Here is a 24,779-nt window from a genome sequence, read left to right as displayed (position 1 = left end):
CTCTTGATTTTTAAAAATTTATGCTTTAATATTTAATATTGTGAGACAAAAATAATTTACAAAGTCTTTCCGCAATATATTTTTCTTTAATACCTCTCCAGATTACATATAACATTGAAATTCAACTGTGATAACTGGAATTTTCCATCCAATTTTTCGACTCTTGATTTTTAAAAATTTATGCTTTAATATTTAATATTGTGAGACAAAAATAATTTACAAAGTCTTTCCGCAATATATTTTTCTTTAATACCTCTCCAGATTACATATAACATTGAAATTCAACTGTAATAACTGGAATTTTCCACCCAATTTTTCGACTCTTGATTTTTAAAAATTTATGCTTTAATATTTAATATTGTGAGACAAAAATAATTTACAAAGTCTTTCCGCAATATATTTTTCTTTAATACCTCTCCAGATTACATATAACATTGAAATTCAACTGTAATAACTGGAATTTTCCACCCAATTTTTCGACTCTTGATTTAAAAAAATTTCTGCTTGATAAAATGAGAGCATTTGTATAAATTTTTCTAATAAATGAAGATGAAAACATACGGGTGAGGTGGAGGTGCATGGAAGGCAACGGCCGCGGCGGCCGCGGCGGCCGCCGCCGCATGATGATCCCAAGCCGTGGCCGGATGCGGCGGCGGTGGTGGTGGTGCGTGATGAAACGGTGGCGGAGGCGCCGGATGAGGGTGCGCATATAAGGTCGTGTGGAAGGCCGAATGCGGATGATGCGGTGGCGGTGGTGGCGGCAGCAACGAGAATGTCTCCTGATAAGCGACCTCCTTCTCCGGCATCTTGCCGGCGGCCGCGACGGCTGCTGCTGTTGCCGCTGTCAAAGCCAGCTGTCGCGTCAGGAAATTGCCAGCCTCTTCCAGGATCAAGGCAGCTCGGTCAATCTGGCACCCTGCTTACGGTACCGATGCCACGTATGACGACGGACGATAAGGGCGGACATAGTCCGTTATTCAAAGGACTATTCAACCGACACTACTTGTTCTTGAAGAAAGACGACGATGAACACGTTATTGGCAACAATTACCCGTGGCTTACGGTAGTCGAGTTAAACCGATGTCTCCTGCGGCGCGGGCGCGGGCGCACTTTTCAAACCGTTAGCATTCTCTTGTCATGACTGAAAAGACCGGAAACGAATGTATTCTTTTTACGCCGACAGAGCCGTCGGCACTTGCGAGAGAATCGAAAATCCCGCTGAGATTCTAACAACGTATATATATATATATATATATATATATATTTTTTTGCGCTCCTGATTTTTCCAATGTTTTCGTAAGAACCTCGTCCGTAAAGTTCGTTTTCACTTTGTCTTTGACGAACGTTGTTCGCCGACGGATCCAAATAATATGCAGCACAAGTCTCGCTATACTTTGGTCGCGAGACTTTCCTTTCACTGACCGTCGAATACGGTGACTCACACTTTGTTCGTTAATCCATGCGGGCCAAGTACGATCGGCGATCACTGATATATCCCGGTGCGTATCGCGCGAAGTCACGTATTATCGTCACACGAGCGACCTCGAACCGCCGACAGATCTATCGGATAAGGCGGCGTCAATCGATCACCATTGTCGCGATTAATGCGCGACGACGCCCACCGTTGGCGCGAATCGAGAGCACGTTCACCACAATCAAATCGCTTCTGGCGGCGCGTCAACGTCAACCGTCCTCGCGATCGCATTCCTGATCACCATCCTCGACGCGATCACCGATCAGGCGGATAACATTCGCGTGACACTTAATTTTATCCAGCCGCTCGAATAATTCAATTTCAGTTTTCCATGTTCGCAAACGTAAATTCGTATCTCCCTCGTTTCCTTCGCGAACGAAGGGTGGTTCTCCGACGCGACGGCGTGAGCACGAGAGGGTGACAAAGCTGCTGCCCGCTTTGGAAAGGCGCGAGTCGAAACGTGGAACGTGGGTACGAACCCTGTCACGGTGCTTGTGCTTTGGCGGGTATGGCGGTACTGAGTCTCTACCACCACTCTACTGTCGTTACCACCACCACCATTGCGACCACTACCACCAGTACCACCTCTACCATAACCGTCAGAAGAGAACATGGTCGAGGAGGAGAGAAGTCGAGCGTGTGGCGGTGGATGCGGTTAGGTTGTGTTCTCTCTCGGGTAGGCGTGCGACAGAGAGGTCGCGAAGAAACGCGGAGAGGAAAATTCGACGTGAGAACGAGCAGGATAAACGGATGCTTCTGGCGTATCGCCAAGAGAAGGGAGTAGAGAGCGAGAGAGCAAACGAAAGAACTACGAGAAAAACGTTGAGAGACGAGTGCGGGAGAGAAAGAGAGGCGGATCTCGATACGGGAATAGTGGGAAGGATAGTAAGAAGAGTGGGATCGGCAACGAAGGTTGAAGAGAGATAATCGGTGAATGCGATCGGTCAAACGAGGAGAGAGAACGCGTGTCAGCTCGACAACTCAACTAGCACCAGCCAGCCGTCCCTGACTCCCACCTTCGGCCCTTTTGGATCTTTCATCTCGTTCCCGAGGAGGAAAGCGCGTAGGTGTATCGGAAAAAGACCAATCTTTCTCTCTTTCTCCAATACGCTTTTATAACGTAATTTAAACGAGTATAAAAAAAGAAATAATATTGAACTTTGCATTTCAAGATTATTCGTGATGTTATATCATATTTATGACTATAAATAGTAATATTACATTTTTTAAAAACAATTTTTGCTGAAAAATTTCAATTTTCTTGAAAAAAAATTATTCTAGATTATTTATTTATTTTTTTTTTTTATCGTACCATATATTGTATTATATTTTAAAATTCGATTTTCCATAAAAAAATTCGCTTATCGATGAAAAATCTGTGGCAATTGGCAAACATATAAAACATGTGTTTGACATAACTTTTCAGTATCCAGCTTCCGGTAGTATTCGATTTTTCACCATATGCCTGGTATTGAATGTTTTCTTTTTTTCTTAGCGAGCTCTTGTCTTGAAGAGAGCCGCAGATTTTTCAAAGTCTAACTAACTAGAGAAAAATCTGGTCAACCGACGGCCAGAATTCCATAGATTTTATCCGCCCACTGTCAGCATATCATGCCTTTCTTCGCGTTTTCGGTCCTTTAGTTTTATGTTCTCGCGCAGCACGTGTGAGACAACTGAAGAGCTTATGCGAGGGTACATCTCGCATCTCATCAGCTCTTGTAACAACTTATTTCGTCCGAAAAATTAATGAGCTTCTATTTCGATAAAATTGTTTACTATCTATCATCTTTCTCTTTCTCTTTCTCTTTCTCTATCTGCTTTTACGATATTAAATTTTTTTTTAAGCAATAATGCATAAAAATTTGAGCGAGATATACACACATTTCTTTTTTTCAGATTTAATGATGCTACTCTATAACACAAATTTGTATATATATATTACATCTATAAATATTCTTGAAACACATAATCAGATTTATCGTTTGACTCAAAAGATAATCGATTTATAAAAGGAAATAATAATCGCAGAAATGAAAAAATGACAGCGTGGTAACATTAAATATATATCGATCTTGAGGATGAGTTGACGTGCGCTCCGATAATCATCGGTGAGAAAGGAATAAAGTGCATAGAGAGTCATTAACTAGCCGTCGACTCGTTGCGGTTGTCCTCTTCAACCTGCTAGCCGTTTGTCCCCCCAACATACGTCCATGTAATTCTCTGCCGAGAACCCTGCTCATCAGCCCGCGTGTACCACGTTACGTTCGCGTTTGCCGACAAACACCCGTGACTACTCATTATTTTGTTGATTTTGTCGGTCGCTTCCCCGGCAGCGTCGAGGAGGCGATATTCCGTTCCATGGGACCTAATTATCGTCAAACGACCGGCCAATCTACGACAGGCTTTTAGGTATAGGCTTGAGCTTGCTTGTTTTTGCGAATCAGCGCCGCCCTAATCATCCTGCTCCCGGCGACCAATATCGATGGTTCATCCTTTATAAGCATTTATTGGCGCACAATATTCATCACTTTTTATACGCTTCTTATGCGCATAAATTATTAAAAATTATTAAAGTGCTATTTGTTTAAGCTAATATAGAATCGTAAGCATTTTTTGCAAAAAATTCCATTTCCACGAAAGCAGATGAATGTTTGTCAGCCCGACTCTTTATTTAAACCCTCAAAAAAAAGTGTATAAATTTGTATGAAATTATGAAATTTGAAGGAGATGATGGCGCTATTGAACCGTTAAAACGTTTATTCGCCACGAACGTGTACTTTGGAATATCGCGCGACAACCGTGACTTCCTGTCTCCTCTTCTGCCGTGTCCGATCGATACGTTTTGTCGACTTTTTGAATCGCCGTAGCCGGGTAGCTATTTAGATGTGGCATAGAGAGTGAACTGGCAAGAAATAGAATTGTCAAGCCGAGAGTGCTTTGTACGTCCGGTTGGAGTGAATGGACCGTGCGGTCGTTAAAATCGACAGAGTGCCGATATGCGAGCTACGGCTACGTCCAATCGATCCGTCTTACAGGACTGCTCCTGAGAGAGAAGGCGGCAAAAAGTGGTTACCTCGCTTCATGGTAGTCGTGTTATCCCAGTGTAAACAAAAAGGGACGCGTGTTACATACGCTATATGCGAGTACCGTCGCGTCGACCCGGCAACAACGCCACGCTCGTTACGATCGACGCATAAGAGGATCACCCTCCCGTTTCTCCCTGCTAACAATTTCCTTGGCTTTGCTTTTCATCCTTTTCCACACCTCTTGACTGTGTCGACAGCGTTGTCCAGATGCTATTAGTCGCAATTGGAGTAATAATAATCATTATCCTCGTTCAAAAAAAAAAAAAATTGTCTACAAGCCTTGTCACAATTCTTTTCAAATTAAGATTAAGAAATTAATTTTGTCGTTTAATATTTTTTATCCAATCACTTTTTATCACTTTACACAATGCATTGAGATGTATTAAAAATATATGTATAATTATTAATAATATTAAGTAACAATATTAATTAATATTAAATAATTATTTATATTTATAAATATATATTATGATATACCATATAATAATATATTATTTATATAAATCTTATGAGCAAGATAAACAAAATCAATGATTGATTTAATAAAAGTTTCCGTAAAGTTGTAGTAAATGTTATGAAAAATTGAATAAAACCAATTAAAGTAATGATATCTCAAAGTCTCGTTATTTACATTTCAAGTCGCTTGCATCCTAGCAGTAAGATATTGGATGCTGACTGTAGAAAGGGAAGACTCTGAAACCCTTTAGTCTTCGTGGTAGAGTGGGAGAGTGGGCCGAGCCAATGATGGGATTGCTTATGGGGGACCTCACCGAGTACCTGTTGGTCAGGTGTATCCCACTCTTGCCACAGATCTTTTCTCTCATTCTTTCTTTCCTGTCGACTTTCCTCCATTCTCTCGCGCGCGGCCTATCTCTCTCATTTCGTTTCACTAAATCTCAACTACGACTGCGCCGTAACTTTATACAGATTTTTCTTCAAGTTCGTTATTGATCTTTCCACACTCTAGCGTCCGGTAAAGTATTTTAAATACCAAATCAAATTTGATGAGTATATTCAGTTCTCTCGATGAAATAGATGCCATCTTTATCTTTGAACAATCTCATCATTTTTGGCTGTGATGTCATTTTTAATTTTGTTAAAGTTTATTCGTATAAAAAATTAAATATTAAGCTCTATAATATATAATTATAATTACTATTTTTATCGAAGAATAGTGAAATAATAAACGATAAACGATAAAGGGATTATTGCCAAAAATATCGCTTTCATCTGCAAATAAGATTATTCGTCAAAGTGGTAAAAAAGGAAAAAATGCCGGAATGCTCTATGGTTTCTATAGATCACGCGTGCCTTCGGCTTGACTTAACGACAGGCAAGGGCCTTACGAAGTGTGGCGGGGGAGCCTTTACGCGGGAAACGTAACACGAGCGGCCAGAGAGGAGGCTGCGAGATTCGTGACTTCCCAGAAAGTCGATGGAGCATGGAGCCTCGCAGGCCCGTTTCCGAGCCCCCCGTGGTTCTAGCTCATTAACCGGCACCCACCCTTCATCCCCCTCGTACCTCATCATCCTCTTCTGCACGTCGTTGGCGTGACGGCCGGGCTCACGAACGGTATGCGTGCGTGCGTGCGTGCGTGCGTGTGCGTGCCCGTGCCCGTGCCCGTGCGCGTTCATCAGGTAAGAAAGGAGCCGCCTGTGCCGACACGCGGGGCGCTAGGCGTTGGGTCAGTTAGTTATCGAGGACGAGGGGGGCGATTATATGCGGATAGAGAGAGAGAGAGAGAGAGAGAGAGAGAGAGAGAGAGAGAGAGAGAGAGAGAGAGAGAGAGCGAGCGAGCGAGCGTTTCGTAGAGCGAACGAAATACGGAGAGGAAGTAAGACGGTGGATATTCGTATAGGAAGGAGAGCATCGGGCCCTCCTCGCCCCTCGTTCCCTCAACACCCCGAGCCCTCCGATCCTCTCGTCGCTTCGAACCGGTGTGCGTCCGCGCCGTCTGACGAGATAATTTGTTCCTCGTTTCCTGGGATTTCGTGAGTCGGAGAGACCCGATACAACGATGGAGGCAGAGCTCGACCCCCCTCGAGAAGGTCCTCACGAAACGAGCCGTCGATGTACATGCGGCGGTCGCAACTCGGCGGCGCCTCTTTATTATTACAGGGCCTCGCCGACACTTGGGCGTGGGAAAACGACAGGAGCGTTTCTCTTGCCGTTTCGACCACTGTATTGGAAATCGGACGATTGTCGAAGCGAGGTAATGCGTGCCGAACGTGATGCCCCGCACACGCTACCCAATCATTTCGCCGATATTACATGATAAATGTCGAATTTCAAGTACTTAGAGTGGCAGTATCTTTTTTATATGTAAAGTTTCCACAAAATTAATAAAAAAAAAAATTTATTTACCTTTCGATTATCGAGGAAAAACTCTGAAAAATTTTCGGATGAATAAAGAGGAAAAGGACGATATGAAAAGAGAGAAAGAGAGAAAGAGAGAGAGAGAAGAAGGGAGAGATGGGGAAGATCAGAGCTGAGGTGGCGCGAGGCAGGCAAGCAGGTTGGTCCATTCGCTACCCGGGGGCGCCCCAAGGTGGCCGATGCTCGCACGCCGTGCCCAAGAGCAGGACGATGCGAACGGGCTGTCGTTGGAGGAACGGAGAAGCTAGGAGAGTCGGAGTCTGGGAGAAACATGGTGGCCTCGCCCCACGCGAAGACCTCCCGAAGACGAAGCTCGAGAGAGCCGCGCTTACTCTTCTCGACAAGGCTGCCGACATCTTTGATGAAACTCTCGTGCGCGCTTCTACTCTGACGTTTAACCAGCACGGGAGTTAATCGATCGTTTTGATATTATTTACGATAAATTACTTGTTTTTTTTTATATTATATTTTAATAATCTTTCACTTTTATAATATTTAATTTTATTATATATAATAATTATATTTTTTTTTTTTTTTTTTTTTTGTATCTCGAAATTCATGGAGAATAATAGGAGAGATAAGTATCGAGAGATGAACGGAAAACGAGTGTCTTTAGTTATGACTTAAAATGGAAAACGTCAAATCGATACATGAAAAATTGCAGAATTCATCTTAAAAAGATGATACGGATTATCCTTTTTAAAAAGTAAAAAAATGCACCTGTCTTTTATTTATGTATTCTTTCTACGATTCGTATGGGCATCTTTGTAGAGATACCAAGCTCTGGTATCATCGAGGCTCTATTTACGCCTTCCTTTGGATCTCTAACCACGAGCCTAATCCCGTCTTTATTTCACCTTCATCTAAGATGATATCTTTTTCTTATGTTAACTCGCTCCTGAGAACCGGCACTCGCGACATGGCTAATTTCAACATTTCTCGTATGATTCTCAAATTATTATAAATTAATTATGAATGTTTTCTTTCAGGTAAATTTCTTAATAACGTCGCTAATATAGATTTCTTTATTCGTCGTTGATTTTTATTCATTACTTTTATTTTATTTTATTCATTGTTTTTAATTTTCCATGTAGATCCGAAAGCTTTAAAAATATTTAGCCCTCCTTTCCGCGTAGAGAAAAAGAAACGAGGGATTACGCAATTATCCACTTCTCGCAAAGTTGTCCTTGGTTGATCACCAGCGTCGCATAAGTATCGGGTATTACGAGGTTGTCACGCGTCGAAATTCAAACCGACGCGTTCTGTGCCCGCTGCAGGCTGTGCTCTTCGCAGGAAGGAAAGGAAAGGCGATAGAGGTTGAAGGAGGGAGGGGGGGGGGGAGGAGAGGGAAGTAGTGTGGAAGAGAGACCTTAATCTCGTGGTTGGACGGCGTAGGGCCCTCTCAACCGGGCCCCCACCGCGTGCGTATGTCCTCTAATCATGGCTGGGAAGGCCGCCGCGGCTCGGGATAGAGACGTTCCACGGCCTAATTGCTATATATATGCCAAAAGGGGTTGGGGGGAGGGGCTCGGTCGGTCTCGGTCGGTTATGCCGGGACTCACGGTGTTATTAAACCCTCGGGGCCCCTCGCTCCACCTCCGTCACGGGGAAACGCTCGGTGGGGCCCGAATATCCGGCATGCTCGAAAAACTCAACGCGCCGTAAATCGAAGTAGCCGGCGCGAGAGCGGAGAATTCGCTTTGAGTCAACGCCGAATAATTACTGCATCGTGATTCACAAAATCAAATGGTTGCGGGATCGCGCGACTTCCGTGTAATCAAGATGACGGCAGCTTGGTTCTACAATTTTTGGCAATACGTTTCTTAAAAGGTTGCCATTTTTAATATCGTCAATCGCAATGAAATAATATAAGAAAATTATAACTACATATACATATATCAATATTTGAATACATCGCTTCTTCATTTTAAAATCCAGTCTCTAAAATTCGATTTCTTTATTATTTTATTTCGATTAAAAGGAAAATATGACACGTATAACTATTAGATTCTTTACTGGCCGCGACGAATACTGGCCTAACAGTTGGAAAGCCATAAAAATTTTTTTCGGTAAACTAAGATAACTAATAGCCCCTGATACATAACATCATCTTCCACCTTCTTCTTCTCCGTCTCTCTCTCTCTTTCTTGGCAGGTATCGCGCGTGAGTGTAACAGGTTTTGAGTCGGACTCTTGGCTCGTATCCGAAGAAGTGTCGCGCGTCGAGGAAAGTCGGTAATAAACTTATAATAGGTCTGCCGGTCAAATTTACAGCCCCATTTACCCGGTTCCTCTCCCTTCTCTCGTTCGCTCGATCCGCATTCCTGATTCTTGTTTTCTCTATACGTATGTTCCCTTTTTTTCCCTTTTCCTGGATATATATATATATACGGACATCGGCACCGGCAGTCGAGAAAAAGAACGAAGGGCGATGCCGAATGGAAAAGCCGTGCGGAAAAATCGGCGGGAGGTGTCGGCCAGTTTCATTTTCACATACCGCGCGGCATTACATAAAAACCGAATGAATTACGATTTTCGACGTCACCAAACGCTTTCCAAAACACTTTCGACTTTGCCGAAGCTCGTCGCAAAGAAAAACGCTGCGCATTGGTAGTTGCGACTCTATCTGCTCGGCCGATCTACACAGTGGACGTTGAGATATGTTCGCGCGAGAGAAGCTCTCTCTACCGGTGTCTTGTTCGCTGCGTCTCAGCGTGAGAGAGAGCTGGCGAAGGGCGTCCGAAACGGACAGGGAACGACCGAGAGCGAGAAGTTACCACCGAGGTGTCGAGAGTTAGTAGCCTGCTCCCAAGTGAGACCCTGAGATAAGATCGCTTAAGAATTAGCAAAGAGTCAAAGTTTCATCAGCCACGTTTCGGAAGAAGTCTCGCCAGATTCACGTAACAAATTTACGAGAAAATAAAAAAAAAAAAAAAAAAAAAAACAAAACATGCATGTGTGTACGTTTATATGTGTTTACGTTTAATCGGCATTCTGATTCTAAAAATTGAAGAATCTTTCTACCATGCGATGATTAGTAGCAAGAAAAGCTTGTCAGGTAAAACGGGTAAGAATCCTCCTGGTTTCTCGACGAGACGGAGAAGGCGAAGAAGGAGAATGCGCCGCTGGCATATCGACGGTAAAAGCGAGAGCAGCCATCGTAGTCAATTTCTTGTTGGCTTCATGGCGAATCAGAGAGGCCGCGGAGCGAGCCCGAGCTTGATCGGGGCCGCCTCATTGTTTTTCCACGGTGAGGTTCCCCTGGCGGACTTTATGAACGTCCAACGTGCCCCATGACGCTCAGGAGCGTAAGAAGCCGCCGTAGGGGACTTTTGCAAGTCACCCCGAGGAGCCCTTTGTTCCTTGTTTGTTCTATCTGCCGTTGCTTCTTGCGAAGGTTGCAACGATGACTATAAGGACGACGACGCCGACGACGACGACGACGACGACGACGACGACGACGACGACGACGATGACGACGACGACGAGGACGAGGACGCGGACGATGGCGACGACGACGATGATCAGGATGAGAAAAACCAAAATTGATTCTTCTTTGCTTCTCGCCTTCGCCGCTACCTGCTGCCTGGATTCTACCTACCGTCGTCGACACGATCATTATGTGCGCGAGGCGGTCCGCTAATCTACCGGAAAGTTGGGCAACCCGGTACAGCCGATGAAGATGAATTATGATGTTGGGGGTCCACGCTTGATTCCTTATTGGCTCGGTGCTCTCATCCTTCATTTCGCCGACTTCTCCACGCTCTTTCGTCCTTCCTTGTCCTGCTTGCGAACTCGATATCGTAATTATTGCCCGCATATTGTAGTAGCAAAAGGATCTTCACGCTACTTGGCGTCGCGCTTTATCATCGACTCATTTCATTATCCGTGGCAAACGAACAATACGGATACTCTTCGATATATTCGTCGAAAAATCGTAAGTGCTTAATATGAGTAAATTAAATCTTGCACACAAATACCTCGTTATTTTATGTGCTTTTTATTTTTCACAAATTACAACATTCCTGAACATATGTATATCTGAATTCAGGTTATTTATTTTTTACAACAAAAGAGAAACGTTTGTAGGGAGTCGGGAAATATAATCGGTTTTCGCAAATACATACAAAAAAGTCGAGCACATATTGCGGGAGAAAATGCGAGGCGGGATATGCGATTTTTCATTTTCGAACAGGCCGATGACGCCTGTGCCAGGACCCTGCCGAGAACCGGTAATCATCTTGTTCTCGACGCTTTGTGAATAACACAAAGGGATCGAACTGGCGCTAATTACGTCCGCCGTTCGCTTATACACGATACGGCGTGTGGGAGTCGTGATGCCGGGACACGAGAAGGAACGAAGCCACTGTGACGAATGGGAACCTGGTTGCAAGGTAGACGAGAATCAACGTTCCGGGGAAATTATCGCCGTTCGAAAATTCGAAGCGGTTTCGAACCTGTCGTAACGATTCGGGCGTGAAAATCAAGGAAAACGAATGGATCTTACGGAGTCCTGTTACGCTTTCCGGACCCCATTTCCCGGCTGATCAGCCTCGCTGGATACGTTTCAGTCTACACACGAGTCCTTGCTCGCGCGACACGTTCCACAAACCGAGAGAGAGAGAGAGAGAGAGAGAGAGAGAGAGAGAGAGAGAGAGAGAGAGAGAAAGGAAGGGGGGGGGGAAGAAAAAAGAGAAAAGAGAGTAAAACGGAAGGTAGGCTGGAAAAATTCAGTATAGACAAAATTTAGGGGTGCTAAATGTTAGGCGACCGTAAAAAATCGGATTTGGTCGGTATTTACTGTGGTGTCATCGATGTGACATCTCTGACTAAAGGTACTTACCTCGAAACGAATATCGCAAGGAAAACTAGCTTTTCTTTTCAAGTCTATTCTAGTTTAAAATCGCGCGCGGTTTATAACTTTATGTTATTAAAATAACGTGACAGTTATAAGATTATACATTTTTCAACATAAATTTTTATCTTCGCATATGATATTCCATATCTTGTCAATCTCGTAATTAAGAAGAATTATTTTATGAACTTAAGTTACAAAGTAAACCCTCTTTATTCGAAACAAGCTCTTTTATTATTAACGAGCAGTTTATTATAGCTCTTGAGATTATGGGCTATAAATTTGTTTTCGACCACTCAATTTATCGTGCGGTTGCGTTCTACCGATTTTTATCTCGGTGAAATTTATGACATTTGCGATCACACGATAGATTTGTCGTGTTCGGTCTCACGATGGAGACTCGGGTATTTCCTGTTTCGATCGGTCGACCATTCGAAGGTCCGTCTGTGTGGGTTTCTCAGAAATCACTGGTGCCGCCAAAAGACTGTCCGATCGGTTAGCCGATCGTCGACCACGGCATCTCGCCACGAATTTAATTAGGTGTGTGACAAAGCTTCTCTTACATGTTCGCGCGAGTTTACAGCCGAAGCGTTAAAATATATTGATGCTAATTATTCGGATCCTTGAAATTGTTTTGCGACATTCCGAACATTACGATGTGAGAAAGGATCGCTTTGTTGTGTCCATTGCTTACGGCTACACAAAATGTCTCTCGAAATTTAATATAATATAACATAATTACATAATAATATATTATATAGCAATTATATATTAATATAGTAATATAAAACAACTTTTTCTATTTTAACAAACTTTTTTTTAGAACAATAATAGATATATGATAAAAAAGAGAATTTAAACAAGTAATATATAATAAAATAACATAAAAATATTACATAACAAAGAAGATAATTAAAACAAAAAATAATATAATTCGACAATTAAAAGAAGAAATTAATTATATTTTTTTCTAAATTTATGTAACTTGTACACAAAAAATTTATATAAAATTCATACAAAAATTTATATAATTTTTATAAAAATAAAATACTTATTGTTAGTCTAAAATGTATAAATACATAAAATATATAATCTAAAATGTTTTAATTAATATACTATGCAAGAATGATATTGCTATTTATTTTATGTTATTGTTTATTACGTTTAACATGCATTTTGGACGAAAAAATTGAACAAGGTTGACGAACTCTGTCGGGTACCGATTAAATGTAATGTTCACGACGGAAGCGATGAATTGCGTGCCGGGGCGGATCTGTCGGCTTTACCGTTGGAAGAGAAGCTGTCATTTCGAGCCTGACTTGCGACGTCTCGCGGCAGGGGAAGGGCTAAATGTCGTACGAAAAAAGGTCGAAAGGCAGGTAAATCCCGGCAAATGACAGGATCCATCCGGCTAATGTCCCAGCTTTGTGCCATTCATCGGACGTTCATCGTGAATATCCGTAAATTGCACACATTTTCTTTGGAAACCGCACACGCTGTAACTAAAAAAAAAAAAATGTTAAGAAAATCGCACAACTGATTGATTTGATTCACCATAAAGATCTCTATTAATGCATGAGTAGCAGCAATGACATTTGATAAAAGGCATTATATGTATTTTGGGAAAATAAATAAATTTATTCGCAAATAAACCAAAACGGAATCGTTCATTAAATCACAAAAACACTTTGTGCCTTTGTGAAAACAAATTCTGTCATTCAGATTTAATCGCATTTAGACTGCATTCCTTTGAAAAAGCTTCTTGAAATTTTGAGAGAAAAGGGGCGTCTTTAGTGTGGTTTTACCGCGTTAAACAATTACACGGCCCTCATTATCTCGAAAAATATCTTGAGAACACGCGCAACTTTTCTCGCACCGCATTAACGCCGTCCATTCTACGGTCGAACAATTCACCACTGCTGGTCCTCGGACGGTTAGGTTCTCTGCTCATCTTCACCAGATCGTAACGAGCCGCAGTTCTCTATATCCCGAAGCGGCGAAGTGGGACCTAATGAAGACATCTCGGTAACTCGGCAGAAAGAGGGAAGGCCTCTATCCCAAGGTTCCAAATCACCCGCACAATGGTCGACTTCGCATCCTTTGTCGAGGCAGGGCCGCGACCAGGTCGGCTCTCTGCCTATAATGGCGGAGAACGCATCGGTGTCAGCATTGTGCCGCTTCCTGAAAAGGAGGATGGAGAGCGAACCCGCCGGGTGATCTATAGACCAAAATCTCGTGCCATCGAGCGTACCCTAAGAGAGACAGAGAGACAGAGAGACAGAGAAAGAGAGAGAGATGTAGGAGAGGAACTCGGCGCTCCGTCACCTTCTTCTTCTCGCCCTCGCCGAAACTATCCATCCCGCATCAATGCCGATCGTCCGCGTAACCAATCGCGTGAAAAGGATTTCACAGAAAATTCGAACACGAAGAACGTTGTCGGTTTATGGCTATTCGGATTCTTTAACCCGCGGGTGGACGATACGAATTCTCTTTCTCTCTCATCTCTTTATTAAAGAGCATCCGTACACATACAATACTTACAAGTTACGCCCTTGTGAATATATCCCGCGGATGCATTTTGATATATGACTTTTGTTCGTTATTTATTAGAGCATGCAATTTCAAACGGCGAATATATATTCCCTTCTCTCTTTCTAAGTTAAATAAAAAAGTTCGACTTTTTTTTATTTATTTATTACTTTTCAAAGTAATTCTCTTAACGAGTTTTGAATCGAGTTTTTTATTATCGTTTATTCATAAACATACATTTAAGTAGTATCGTTATTAGAAATTATTTGCTTCGCCTATCTAAATAGTTTTTTATGCAATAGATTATACATAATATAAAATATTTAATATTATTTAATATACATATTTAATGTATAATATTAATAATTAATAATTATAAATTAATAAATAATATAATAATATATAATTTATACATAAATTATCAATAGTTAATTATCAATATTGTATATTATTATATTGATACATAAAAATATTTATATGTGTTGATGCATTTAAATTACTCTTATAAGATTCTATTACAAAGCTTGATGCCAGCATTTTGACGAATGAATAAATACAGCGTGAGACGGTAGATCAAGAGGGTCGTTATATATAGTTGATGAGCAATCACGCCTGGTTTACAAACTATATGACTAACATAGGGGAAAAATACAATGAAGTGGTTAACCGCCTCAAAGATTCGTTCGCGTTGATGTACAGAGGGAATACCGAATCGTAATAATTCCACAGAGATATATCTGTCCGGTCGTACGGCAACGTGATAGGTGGTAACTGGCGACTGGTACCCGGTGATTTGTAGCTAGTAGCCCGTCGCGCTCGGCTAATCCTACAAAGCGAGCCGATCTTAGAAATTTCTGGACAATTTATTCCATGGCATGCGATGTGTAAAAGGGACCCGTTCGCGCGATCGTTCGATATAGCGACATTGTGATCAACCATTCGTGCAATCTAGAATAAAATGACCATGCTGTAAACACGAACGTGTTGTAGAATTAAATATCGTACTTTGGTTCGAGCGAAGGATATTTAGTTGATATAAATACAAAGAAGAATATTGTAGGTAATGTTTTTAATTCAAGCAAACTTTTGATTTTAAATATCATTTTTATGTTAAAATATTCCAATCATTTAAAATAAAAAATCACATTTAATATGGATAAAACATATTTCTTTAAAAAAAAAAAAAAATTAAATAATGTCCTTATTATTATAATTCCAGGAAAGTATTGATTTTCAATATTATTTTTTATAAGAATATATTACAAATATTCTAAGAAAAGACACACTTAATATTTGATGGATAAAAAAATATATATCCTTTAGAAAAAAAAAAATTAAATATGTAATCTCCTTAATTTAAATAAATTATTGATTTTCAGTGTCATTTTTATGACAATATATTTCAAGTAAAAAGTCACCCTGATATTTGACGAGTAAAAAGAAAATATCAAAACATCTGTTTTCGAAAAAAATAAATAAACAAGAGTGTAGAATCTCTCACTTGTCGAGGTGTGACATACAAAGATTTTAGCGATCGTCACTCACAAAATCGATTCTCGTTTATGTTTCTCGCAGATGCGTCCCTGGCATTAGTGCCGTCTCCGTCTTCGCATGTCGCTCTGCCTCCGTCTTCCTCGCCGTTTCTTCTTTTTTGCTCTTTCACCGCGTCTCTCTCCCTCGCATCTCAATCTAGACCCCTCATCATGTTTTAATTTCACGGCCGGCTTTCCCCTCGCCCTGGATCCCTCTATCTGGTACCGCGCTGCCAGCAGCCGGCGGTACCAGATAGAGAGATAGAAAGAAACAGTAAGAGAAGGAGAGAAGGAGAGAAGGAGAGAAAGAAAGGGAAGGCGCACTCTGGTTGATAACAGAGATGAAAGAACGTGTAAAGGGATGAGTGCAAGGAAGATGGGACATTCATCCCCACCAACATAGGACTCGCGTCTATGGGGGCGTCACTCTGAGCTCCCTTCCATCTCCCCCTTCCCTAACCGACAGAGAAAGTCCCTTTATCCAAACGTCGACTCGCGGCAAAAGTGGCGTGGTAAGGAGAGAGACGGGGTAAAGTGTCTCGAAGAGAGGGGTAACAATTCGAATGGTGTAGTGGCTGATGCGCGCACGCCAACGAAAACTATATCCCCACCGTGTTCCTCCTCAACGTGCTTTTTCTACGTACACACTCGCGTGTACGTCACCTGCTTTTGGTCTTCCAAAGGGTTGCGACGGCGACGGAGTGACGTAAAAAGATCGCCGGCCGACAGAGGGTGGGCATAAAATTTCCGATTTCTTATGGAATTGACGCGCGAGCTCTGACGACTCACTCTTAATAATAGCACGTTTCCATTTTCGGGCGACATACTCGTACGCGTTTTGTAAATCCTGTATTTGTGCGAATGCACACGCGACTGAACCTACCAAAGTGTATATCTGTTTTTAATCCTCTACAAACCGGATTTCTCAATTTCGCAGCACGCTGAGCGGGTTTTAAAGTATCGCAGAGAACATATAATTCGAAGGGAAATTTTTTGATATTTGTTTTACTAATCTTCTGATTTTCCAAGAAAATTAATTAGTTAATTTATAACAATAGATATGAAAATTTATATCGATATCTCTTTTTAATATTTCTTCATTTTGATAATATAATTTTCTTGACTAATATATAGATCAATTCATTTGTGTTATAAGGCACGATTTAAATTTTTATACGCAGTATATCTTTCCAAGTTTAAATTTTTCTTTTCTATTTAATATTTAATCTAATGTCTAATTTGATATTGAAAACAGTCAGATCATCCTATTTTGAAGTTATTTAAATTATAGTTTTGTCAAAAGTTTCTATCTTAAGCTTTTAAGTTTAATATAGAAAACTGTTCATTTATTCCTTATTTAAGGTACAAAATACTTAATACAATAAAATACCTATATGAATAAAACTTATTAAAATATATTAGAATTTCATAAATGTCAAACTTATTAAAATCATATAGAATTTCATAATCGTAGAAAAATATAAAAATATGAAAATAGGAACAAACTTTCAACTTGAAGATAAAATGTAATATTTTTAAATAAATGTATGCATATCATAAGTTAAAAAGAATATAGGCTTATTCATTTAACATTAACTGTTTTGAAACAAATCGCCATTTCTCTTACATAACTTTTTTCTTAAAAATTAGTATATAATTATAATACATAATTTTAAATATGTACATATATAATATTCTTATATATAATGAAAAATATAAAAAATTTTGCAAATACTGCATTTCGATCTGTAAAAACAAATGGTTAAGCAAGGGAGCGGTCAATGCGATTTAAATTACTGTCGCGGTTGCCACGCATGGAGGAACCCTAATAAGGACCTGCGACGTAAATAAAGTCATTTACGGTTGGCTCATGGCTTTTTGTCGAGTCAACTGTTCCGTACAGCGTTATATGCGGTTGCTTTAATTGGTTTAATAACGTATGCACGTATAACTTTTTTCCCCTCGTGTTCAATTTAAAAAAAAAAATTATAATCTTGTAAAATATGGATTGTCGCTGATGTTAATCATATCCGCCAAAAACTAAACTATGTATATATTTTGGAGCGTTAAAAAAAAAGGATAATCATCGCGCAAGCCGACTGTTATTACTACTAAACGAAATAAAATAAATATAATAAATATATATATAAAATAAATATAAAATATTAAAATAATTAAAATAAAAGTCGTTGTTGTAAAGTCGTTTGCTAGTCGCGTCGAGACTTTTCGATGAATTGGACCTTTCATCGCGTACAGAGAGAGAGAGAGAGAGAGAGAGAGAGAGAGAGAGAGAGAGAGAGAGAGAGAGAGAGAGAGAGAGAGAGAGAGAGAGAGAGAGAGAGAGAGAGAGAGAGAGAGAGAGAGAGAGAGAGAGAGAGAGAGATCGCGTACGCCAAGGATCGCGAATGGGACTCTAGAGGATCGGTTTGTTTTGTGGATTAGGCTCGTGTTTTAGTCGTGGCCCGCGACGAATCGCGAAACGCGGACCGGCGCACGTCGCCGCTTTTTCTCCCAGCAAGAAGTCGTCGGGCCCGTATATATATGTATGTTGTCGTTGGCAACGACCACGGGCCGCGAAGGGCCGCGCCCGAAATTGCTTTCATAAATGTTGAGCACACATAATCGAATTTGCGAAACAATAAACCCGCTGATTGGAAATTAATCAAGTCGCTGTTTATGATTTTACGGTGAGCCGCGCCGAATACACGTTATTATGCGACGTTGACGTCGACGAGAAGGATGAATGGGTTGAGACATCAAAACTTATGTACAACACGTTAAAAATTTATTACAAGAATAAATAATTAGTACATATATATATATATATATATATATTATTTATAGGGGATTTACATAAAATGTGTTTTAAGAAAAATGTTTTAGTAACTTATATATATGTATATATATATATATATATATATCGAAATGCATGCCTATTATATGGTAAATGTAATATTTTCTACAATATAATTATGGATTAATCCGTAATAGCATTTGCTGCAGCAATTGTTTTTTTTATCGTTCTTTTTTCTTTCTTTATTCCTGATTGTTCTGTTTTTTCTAGTTATAGTATATATATCTGTTTTCTTTTTCCTCGTCTCTAATGACATTTTCCAAAATAATTTTCAGTCTAACGAAATAAAGTTGGAAACTCAATGTTATATCTAGAGCATCCTAAATAATACAACTATTACAAAAATTGAAAAAATTATATAGATATTTGAAAGTTAGAGGAAAGATCGAAATTAGAGAGTAATGATTTGCGCAGTAGATGAAATCTTAATAATAGATTTCGCAGTTACAATAATAATGCAGATAATATATCTCGCGTGCAAAACCATTGTTATTAAATCAGCTTAAGTACGTAAGTTGATTATAATTTCTTGAGTATGTCAGACAGGTACGTTTTTAAGACATGCCATTATATTATTGACTTTTATTAAAAGTACGTATAAGTGTACATGCGCTAAGTATACAAAATTACAGTAGTATTACGTAGAAGAGGTTCCGGAGGAGAGTTTATGTACAATAGAGAAGGTAATGTATCTATATTTATATATCTATATAATATCTATATATATGTATATACGTACGTAAATGGAAGTTTTATTTCGAGAGAGGACAAAGTTAGTATAATAAAACTTAAAATATGAGCATCGTCATTCGTTTCTTAAATCGGCAGAGAATTTAATTAGTCACGTACGGGCGGAACAATCTTTTGTCGAAACGTGGAAAAATCTTGATACATAATACACCTGTCTTTCGTTACATTTTTTGCTTACGGTATCTCTTTATTGAGCTAACAGTAAATACATATAGTAACGAGTCTCACGTGCTCTCTTTCGAGTTTGTTACAATGACGTTGCCGCGGCTTCGTCCTTCAGCTTCAAGCCAAAATAATAACATGTTTTTCTCGAATGTAGAATATTCGTTTTCTCACCGTTGTCTTATTTACAAATTTCCAAACTAGAGATTTTTAATTTATTTTCGCAATTTTTGTTCATTTGCAGCATTTATTTGATATAAATATATTCCTACAGTACCGTATATATCATAAAATATATTATATATTAGTAGCATGACATAATTTACATTCGAGCAATGCTCTTTCTCGATCGCGAATCTGGAATCGCTTCGAAATAAGGCCTTGTAACGAAGCCGGGCAACATGACACGTTTCGTCGGAGAATAGACTAAACAAACAAACAATAACAACAATAATAAAAAAAAATATTCTCTTTTTGTGTTCAATGTACACATCGAGCTTTCTCGTCGTGCTATTTGCACGACCGCTTGGCGCCATCCATTATTTATGACACTATTGCACCATGCTTGCACATGGTAAGCTGCGTCGATCGAAATATTATTTTCTCCAGCTTTAAATATATATATATATATATATATCTATAAAAACATGTGCTTTGGTGATAAATTTAATATTCTTAATAGCTTAACTTGAAACTTATCAAAAAGTCGAATTATTGTACATTACATTTAAATTTTAATTTACATTTAAATTTCTGATGAAATAAATATTTCAATCACCTGCAGCGACGAGTTGCTCGATTTCGTGAAAACGACATATACAGGAAGACAATAAAGAAGGAACCGTCTTCGAGGAGCCTTCCTTATTTCATTGGTTGTATTTTGGCACGGGGTTGAGTCACGCACGTTTACCTTCCGTCTTTCCAAAGTTACGCGCAGATATTTTATTTAAGAAGCGTTTGTCGAATAAGTTGTAATTTAGAAAGATTTTTTGTTAATGAGAAAAATTCGTTAATTTTAACTAATTTTAATACCAGGCGATATCAAATTATTACTGGTAAATAAAATATGAAACAAATAAATGTGTACCGTGCATAGACTTATGGTAACTAGACGTCTATGGTACTTTAATTACTGTAAAAGGAAAATAAAAAAAAGGATAGACATAACGAGCAATATATAAATTAGAAGAAGTCACGAAATTTTACATATAATGTCTTTCACACTTTTGATACGGCAAATTTCGACAAATAATGATTAATGAAGCTTCGGAAAACACCGTCCAGCGGCTTCGCTCGTCGTGACTCGTTCTCGCTTGAGCGTCTACAGCGAATCGAAGTTGGACTCTCGATCGCTAGTCTGTAAAAAAAAAAATATTAATATTAATGACCCTTTGACTGAGAATTAAATTTTTACGATTGATAACTCAATTGAGGAAGTATATTTCGAGACGAATATCTTACCCGGTCTGGACTATATAACGGCGGATGCTGCGCCGGAAGTCGCAATGTGCTGCCTAAATCTCGCTCGGCCATAGTATGACCTTCGCTGGCGCTGTCTCTATTATCTCTGGTATCTCTATTATCTCTGGTATCCTTGACGCCGCTGTTCCTTCGCGCGGCGGCGACTTTTGTCGGCGGCTGGATCGTCGTCTCGCCGCAAGATCTCGCCAGGGTCGAACCAGCTTCGCCTAGATCCAATCTAAGAAGCTTGGTCGGAGCCTGGATGGTTGTCTCGCCGCACGAGCGCGCCAGAGTTGAGTCGAGGTCAACTTGAAGGTCCCCGCTCCTCAGTACCTTGGTCGCCGGTTCCACAGTCGTTTCGCCGCAGGAACGTGCCAAGGTGGATTCGGCGTCTAAAGTACGGGTCACCGTCGCTGATACCTATCGATGATCAAAGTTGCATAGTACTATTCTTTTCAGATTTATCTCGCTAAAATGATTTAAAAAAAGAAAAATAATTAAACTATTACCTGAAAACCTGCACTAACGAGAGCGCCCGTGGGAGTCACCGGATTTCTTGCTCCTTGCAGATCAGCCTCCTTGCAGTCCTTCATGCTGGATATACTTGGTTTCCGATTTCCTGGACAACTCGCGCCATTGTCGAGATAATTTATGAGTTTGTGTTCCTCGGCAGCGAACGTGCTCATACCGGCTTTGTAATTTTGCGGCGACTGCGGTGCTGATCGATATTTAGCACGCGGTATCATTACCGTCAAGGAGCGATCGCGCTGATCGTCATTCATTGGTATCGCTGAAGGAACATTAAATTTATTAGATGGAATTCAGCTCGATTCTTCGGATTATCTTTTAATCGTGTTAATATATTGTTAATGTACTTAGTTTAATTGTTATTTATTCGCAAGTGTAAAAGAAATGGTCTAAAATATTTAAATTGTTGAAAATACGTGACAAAACGTACCAGCTGAAATCATGGTAGCTTTTCTAGGCGGTTGACGAGGCTTTGCGCTAATCTTACGAATTGGTCGCTTATTTGGCGGCAACGGTGCAATCATTTGTGGCGGCGGAGGTAAAATATGCGGTACATGATGCGGTATGGCCAAGTCAGTAACGCTACCCTCGCTACTAGTATCGCCACCTGTTCCGGGAATCATCGCCCGTCTGTCGCCGGTCTTTCGATTACGTCCTGGATGTCGGAAGCACGTCATTCCCAGACAAATTGCTAGGAGACCCAATAATATTGCTCCAGTCGTCACCAAAGCTATCAATAAAACTGTCAACATATAAAAACGTTTAATTATTGGAGTATTGATCATTTGCCGACTCGATTATATTTTAGTCGTCAAAATCATTTCATAGATAATCTTTACCTTTGAGATTGACTTGACAACGTTGACCGCTGTGCCAAGGGAAACATTCGCACATTTCTTGACCGAGAGAATTGGTCACGCAATGACCCTTGTTGCTGCAGCCAGCGCATCCTAAAGGAGCTTGCGAGCATACTCTTCCGGGATACGCTGGATTTTCCGACAGGTCGGCCCAACCCTCTCTACAAGAGCATTGATAGGATCCTCGTAAGTTGAAACATGCCGCATGAGGCGAACAATCATGGTGTGGACCATCCTCTTTGGAAACGCATTCATCAAAATCGATCGCCTCGACCTAAATTTGATTTAAAACCACAATGTCGCAAATTCATAATTTATAAAAAAAATCTTAAGTCTAGCTATTTATTTCTTTATTACAATTTTACACTCACCAAATCAAGATTTTTTGAAGCGTAAACTTCCGTGCCGCCTAAACTGTAATTGCTCGCAATTAAATATTTTCGCAAAACTTCCTTCAATCTGGTCTCGTTCGCGTTATCGCTGAGCTGTACGTGAAATTCGACCTTTGTAGGATCCGGAGTGAATCCGGCGATTTTAAGCCCTCTGTACACGTCTCTCAAATCACTCTGCATTAAAGTTCTGTCTAAAGCCTCCTTCGTCGGAACCGCCAAACGTTTGTAAGTTGGCGATGCAGAATCATTTAAGGCAGTTTCGTACGCCACGAATTCATGACCGATGCGGTCTAGACCAACGCGTAGAGTGTACGTGTAAGTGGCTAAAAATTGTTAATGTAGTATATTAAATCGTTCAGTATCTCAAAAAAGAAAAAAAAAACATAAAAATACACGTGTTATATTATATAGAAACGTATCTACGAGTGCTTACGTTTGCAAGGACGATCCGGAAACATTCTCGCAAATCCTGGTCGACAAACGCATCTCATCTCTGTTCCTATTTCAGCGCAAATTTCTGATTTGGATGACTTACATTCCGGTGTACATTGATTCGCAACAGGTGTAAGAGGAACCGTTGGTGCACCTAATACTCCGCCTGCCAATACTCTGTGAATTTCATTGCCTGTCGGATCTTGTTCGTCACGAGACACTTCCTCTCCGTATTCAGCCTCCACCTGAAATTCAAACGAGATATGTCCATCCATGCAAATTACATCTGTTATAATTATGTTACATTAATTGATTAATTATAGTTTATTAATTATACTTTTATATAGAAATATAAATAATTAATATAATTAATTAATTAATTATTTATTTTTTTTGCTGACAGAAATTATTGATTGAAAATTCGCATTTTAAAGAAAGTGAGACATACACATATATATGTATACATATATGCATCATATATTTATTTTAGGATTTTTTACCTCTTCCGCTCCAGGCGCGGGTGGTTTCTGATCGCTCATGACGACAAATATCGAATCATTATCCACATTATCGTAAGTTGAAGGTATCCTTGTAACGATCGGTTGTAAGATGGTCGAAGTTACTGTAGACACAACGCTTGTTGGACGCAGCAATGTTTCTGTTACCGTCTCCACAGTCGTCGTGGTCATCGTATGCGTGAGTAGAAGTGTCCTCGTCGTTGGTGGCGAACCCAGTACCGATGTCTTAGTTCTCGTTATCGTCGATGTCTTGAACCGCGTCACCTGGTTAATGCATATAATTAACATGGTTTTTCGAAAGATAAGAAAAAAAAATCTAAAAATAATATAAATAATCTATCATCTACTATCATATGGAGACGCTCGTACCTCTTTGGGTTTCATACGTAAAGTTACGCTGGACTCTTCTTTGGCGACACTAGTTGTAGTTTTCTCAATATTTTTCGTGAATTGCGTAACTGAATTAGTTATTTCGAAACGGATCTTATTATTTGGCATTGGTATCAATGTACTGGTTACTTTAGTGATGGAACTATCGACCCTGGTAACGATTATCGATGATTCTTCGTTCGCTGTTCTGTTTACTGTATTGTATTGGGTTGCGTGCGGTTTTTGTGTCTTGATGTTGGACACCGTCGACTGTTGTTGTTTCTTTTGATTCGTTTCTGCAGCGAATGTTAAAGACTCGGTGGGTTCCACTCTTGTTGACGGTAGGATGCTCTCGTAACTGGATTCCAAGTATACAGGATGCTCAGGCCGTTTAACAGGATTTGGAGGAATATCTGATATATGCGACCTTGTCGGTTCGACATCACGATGGATCGTCGATGATCTGCTCGGTTGAATATAACTAATTTGAGGTGGTCTTAGCTTTGTCGGTATTATCATATTTGTAGACAATGTCGATGTTGTTTGAATGGAGTTTCTAAAATGTAGTAGTAAAATTATAAATTATTATATTTCGCGCGTTCATG

The 24,779-nt window shown here is 40.0% G+C and overlaps 2 protein-coding genes and 1 long non-coding RNA gene across 7 annotated transcripts in view; 1 reads left to right on the top strand and 2 right to left on the bottom strand.

The window, feature by feature from the left end:
* The window catches only part of Ci (uncharacterized), a 79,732-nt gene extending 77,723 nt beyond the window's left edge, over window positions 1–2,009 (bottom strand). The window contains exon 1 of the mRNA XM_072901052.1: window positions 562–2,009. Within this exon, the coding sequence (XP_072757153.1) occupies window positions 562–806 (245 nt within the window). The 5' untranslated portion in view covers window positions 807–2,009. The remainder of the gene's footprint in view (window positions 1–561) is intronic.
* Window positions 1–24,779, top strand: part of LOC140670457 (uncharacterized) — a 72,222-nt gene that overhangs the window by 12,292 nt on the left and 35,151 nt on the right. The gene's annotated exons all lie outside the window — the stretch shown is intronic.
* LOC140670450 (uncharacterized) overlaps window positions 18,785–24,779 on the bottom strand; it is a 63,112-nt gene continuing 57,117 nt past the window's right edge. For both annotated transcript variants that reach the window (XM_072901050.1, XM_072901051.1), the window contains 9 exons: window positions 24,175–24,730; window positions 23,788–24,069; window positions 23,289–23,532; window positions 22,835–23,178; window positions 22,446–22,737; window positions 22,037–22,348; window positions 21,588–21,868; window positions 21,079–21,498; window positions 18,785–20,974 (listed from right to left, as the gene is read on the bottom strand). In XM_072901050.1, coding sequence (XP_072757151.1) covers window positions 20,939–20,974; window positions 21,079–21,498; window positions 21,588–21,868; window positions 22,037–22,348; window positions 22,446–22,737; window positions 22,835–23,178; window positions 23,289–23,532; window positions 23,788–24,069; window positions 24,175–24,730 — 2,767 coding nt within the window. In that variant the 3' untranslated portion in view covers window positions 18,785–20,938. The remainder of the gene's footprint in view (window positions 20,975–21,078; window positions 21,499–21,587; window positions 21,869–22,036; window positions 22,349–22,445; window positions 22,738–22,834; window positions 23,179–23,288; window positions 23,533–23,787; window positions 24,070–24,174; window positions 24,731–24,779) is intronic.

The sequence above is a fragment of the Anoplolepis gracilipes genome, chromosome 10, assembly GCF_047496725.1.
Source record: "Anoplolepis gracilipes chromosome 10, ASM4749672v1, whole genome shotgun sequence".
Classification (NCBI taxonomy): Eukaryota; Metazoa; Arthropoda; class Insecta; order Hymenoptera; family Formicidae; genus Anoplolepis; species Anoplolepis gracilipes.
Note: the sequence above shows the minus strand (reverse complement) of the source record. Positions and strands in the feature narration are given on the sequence as shown.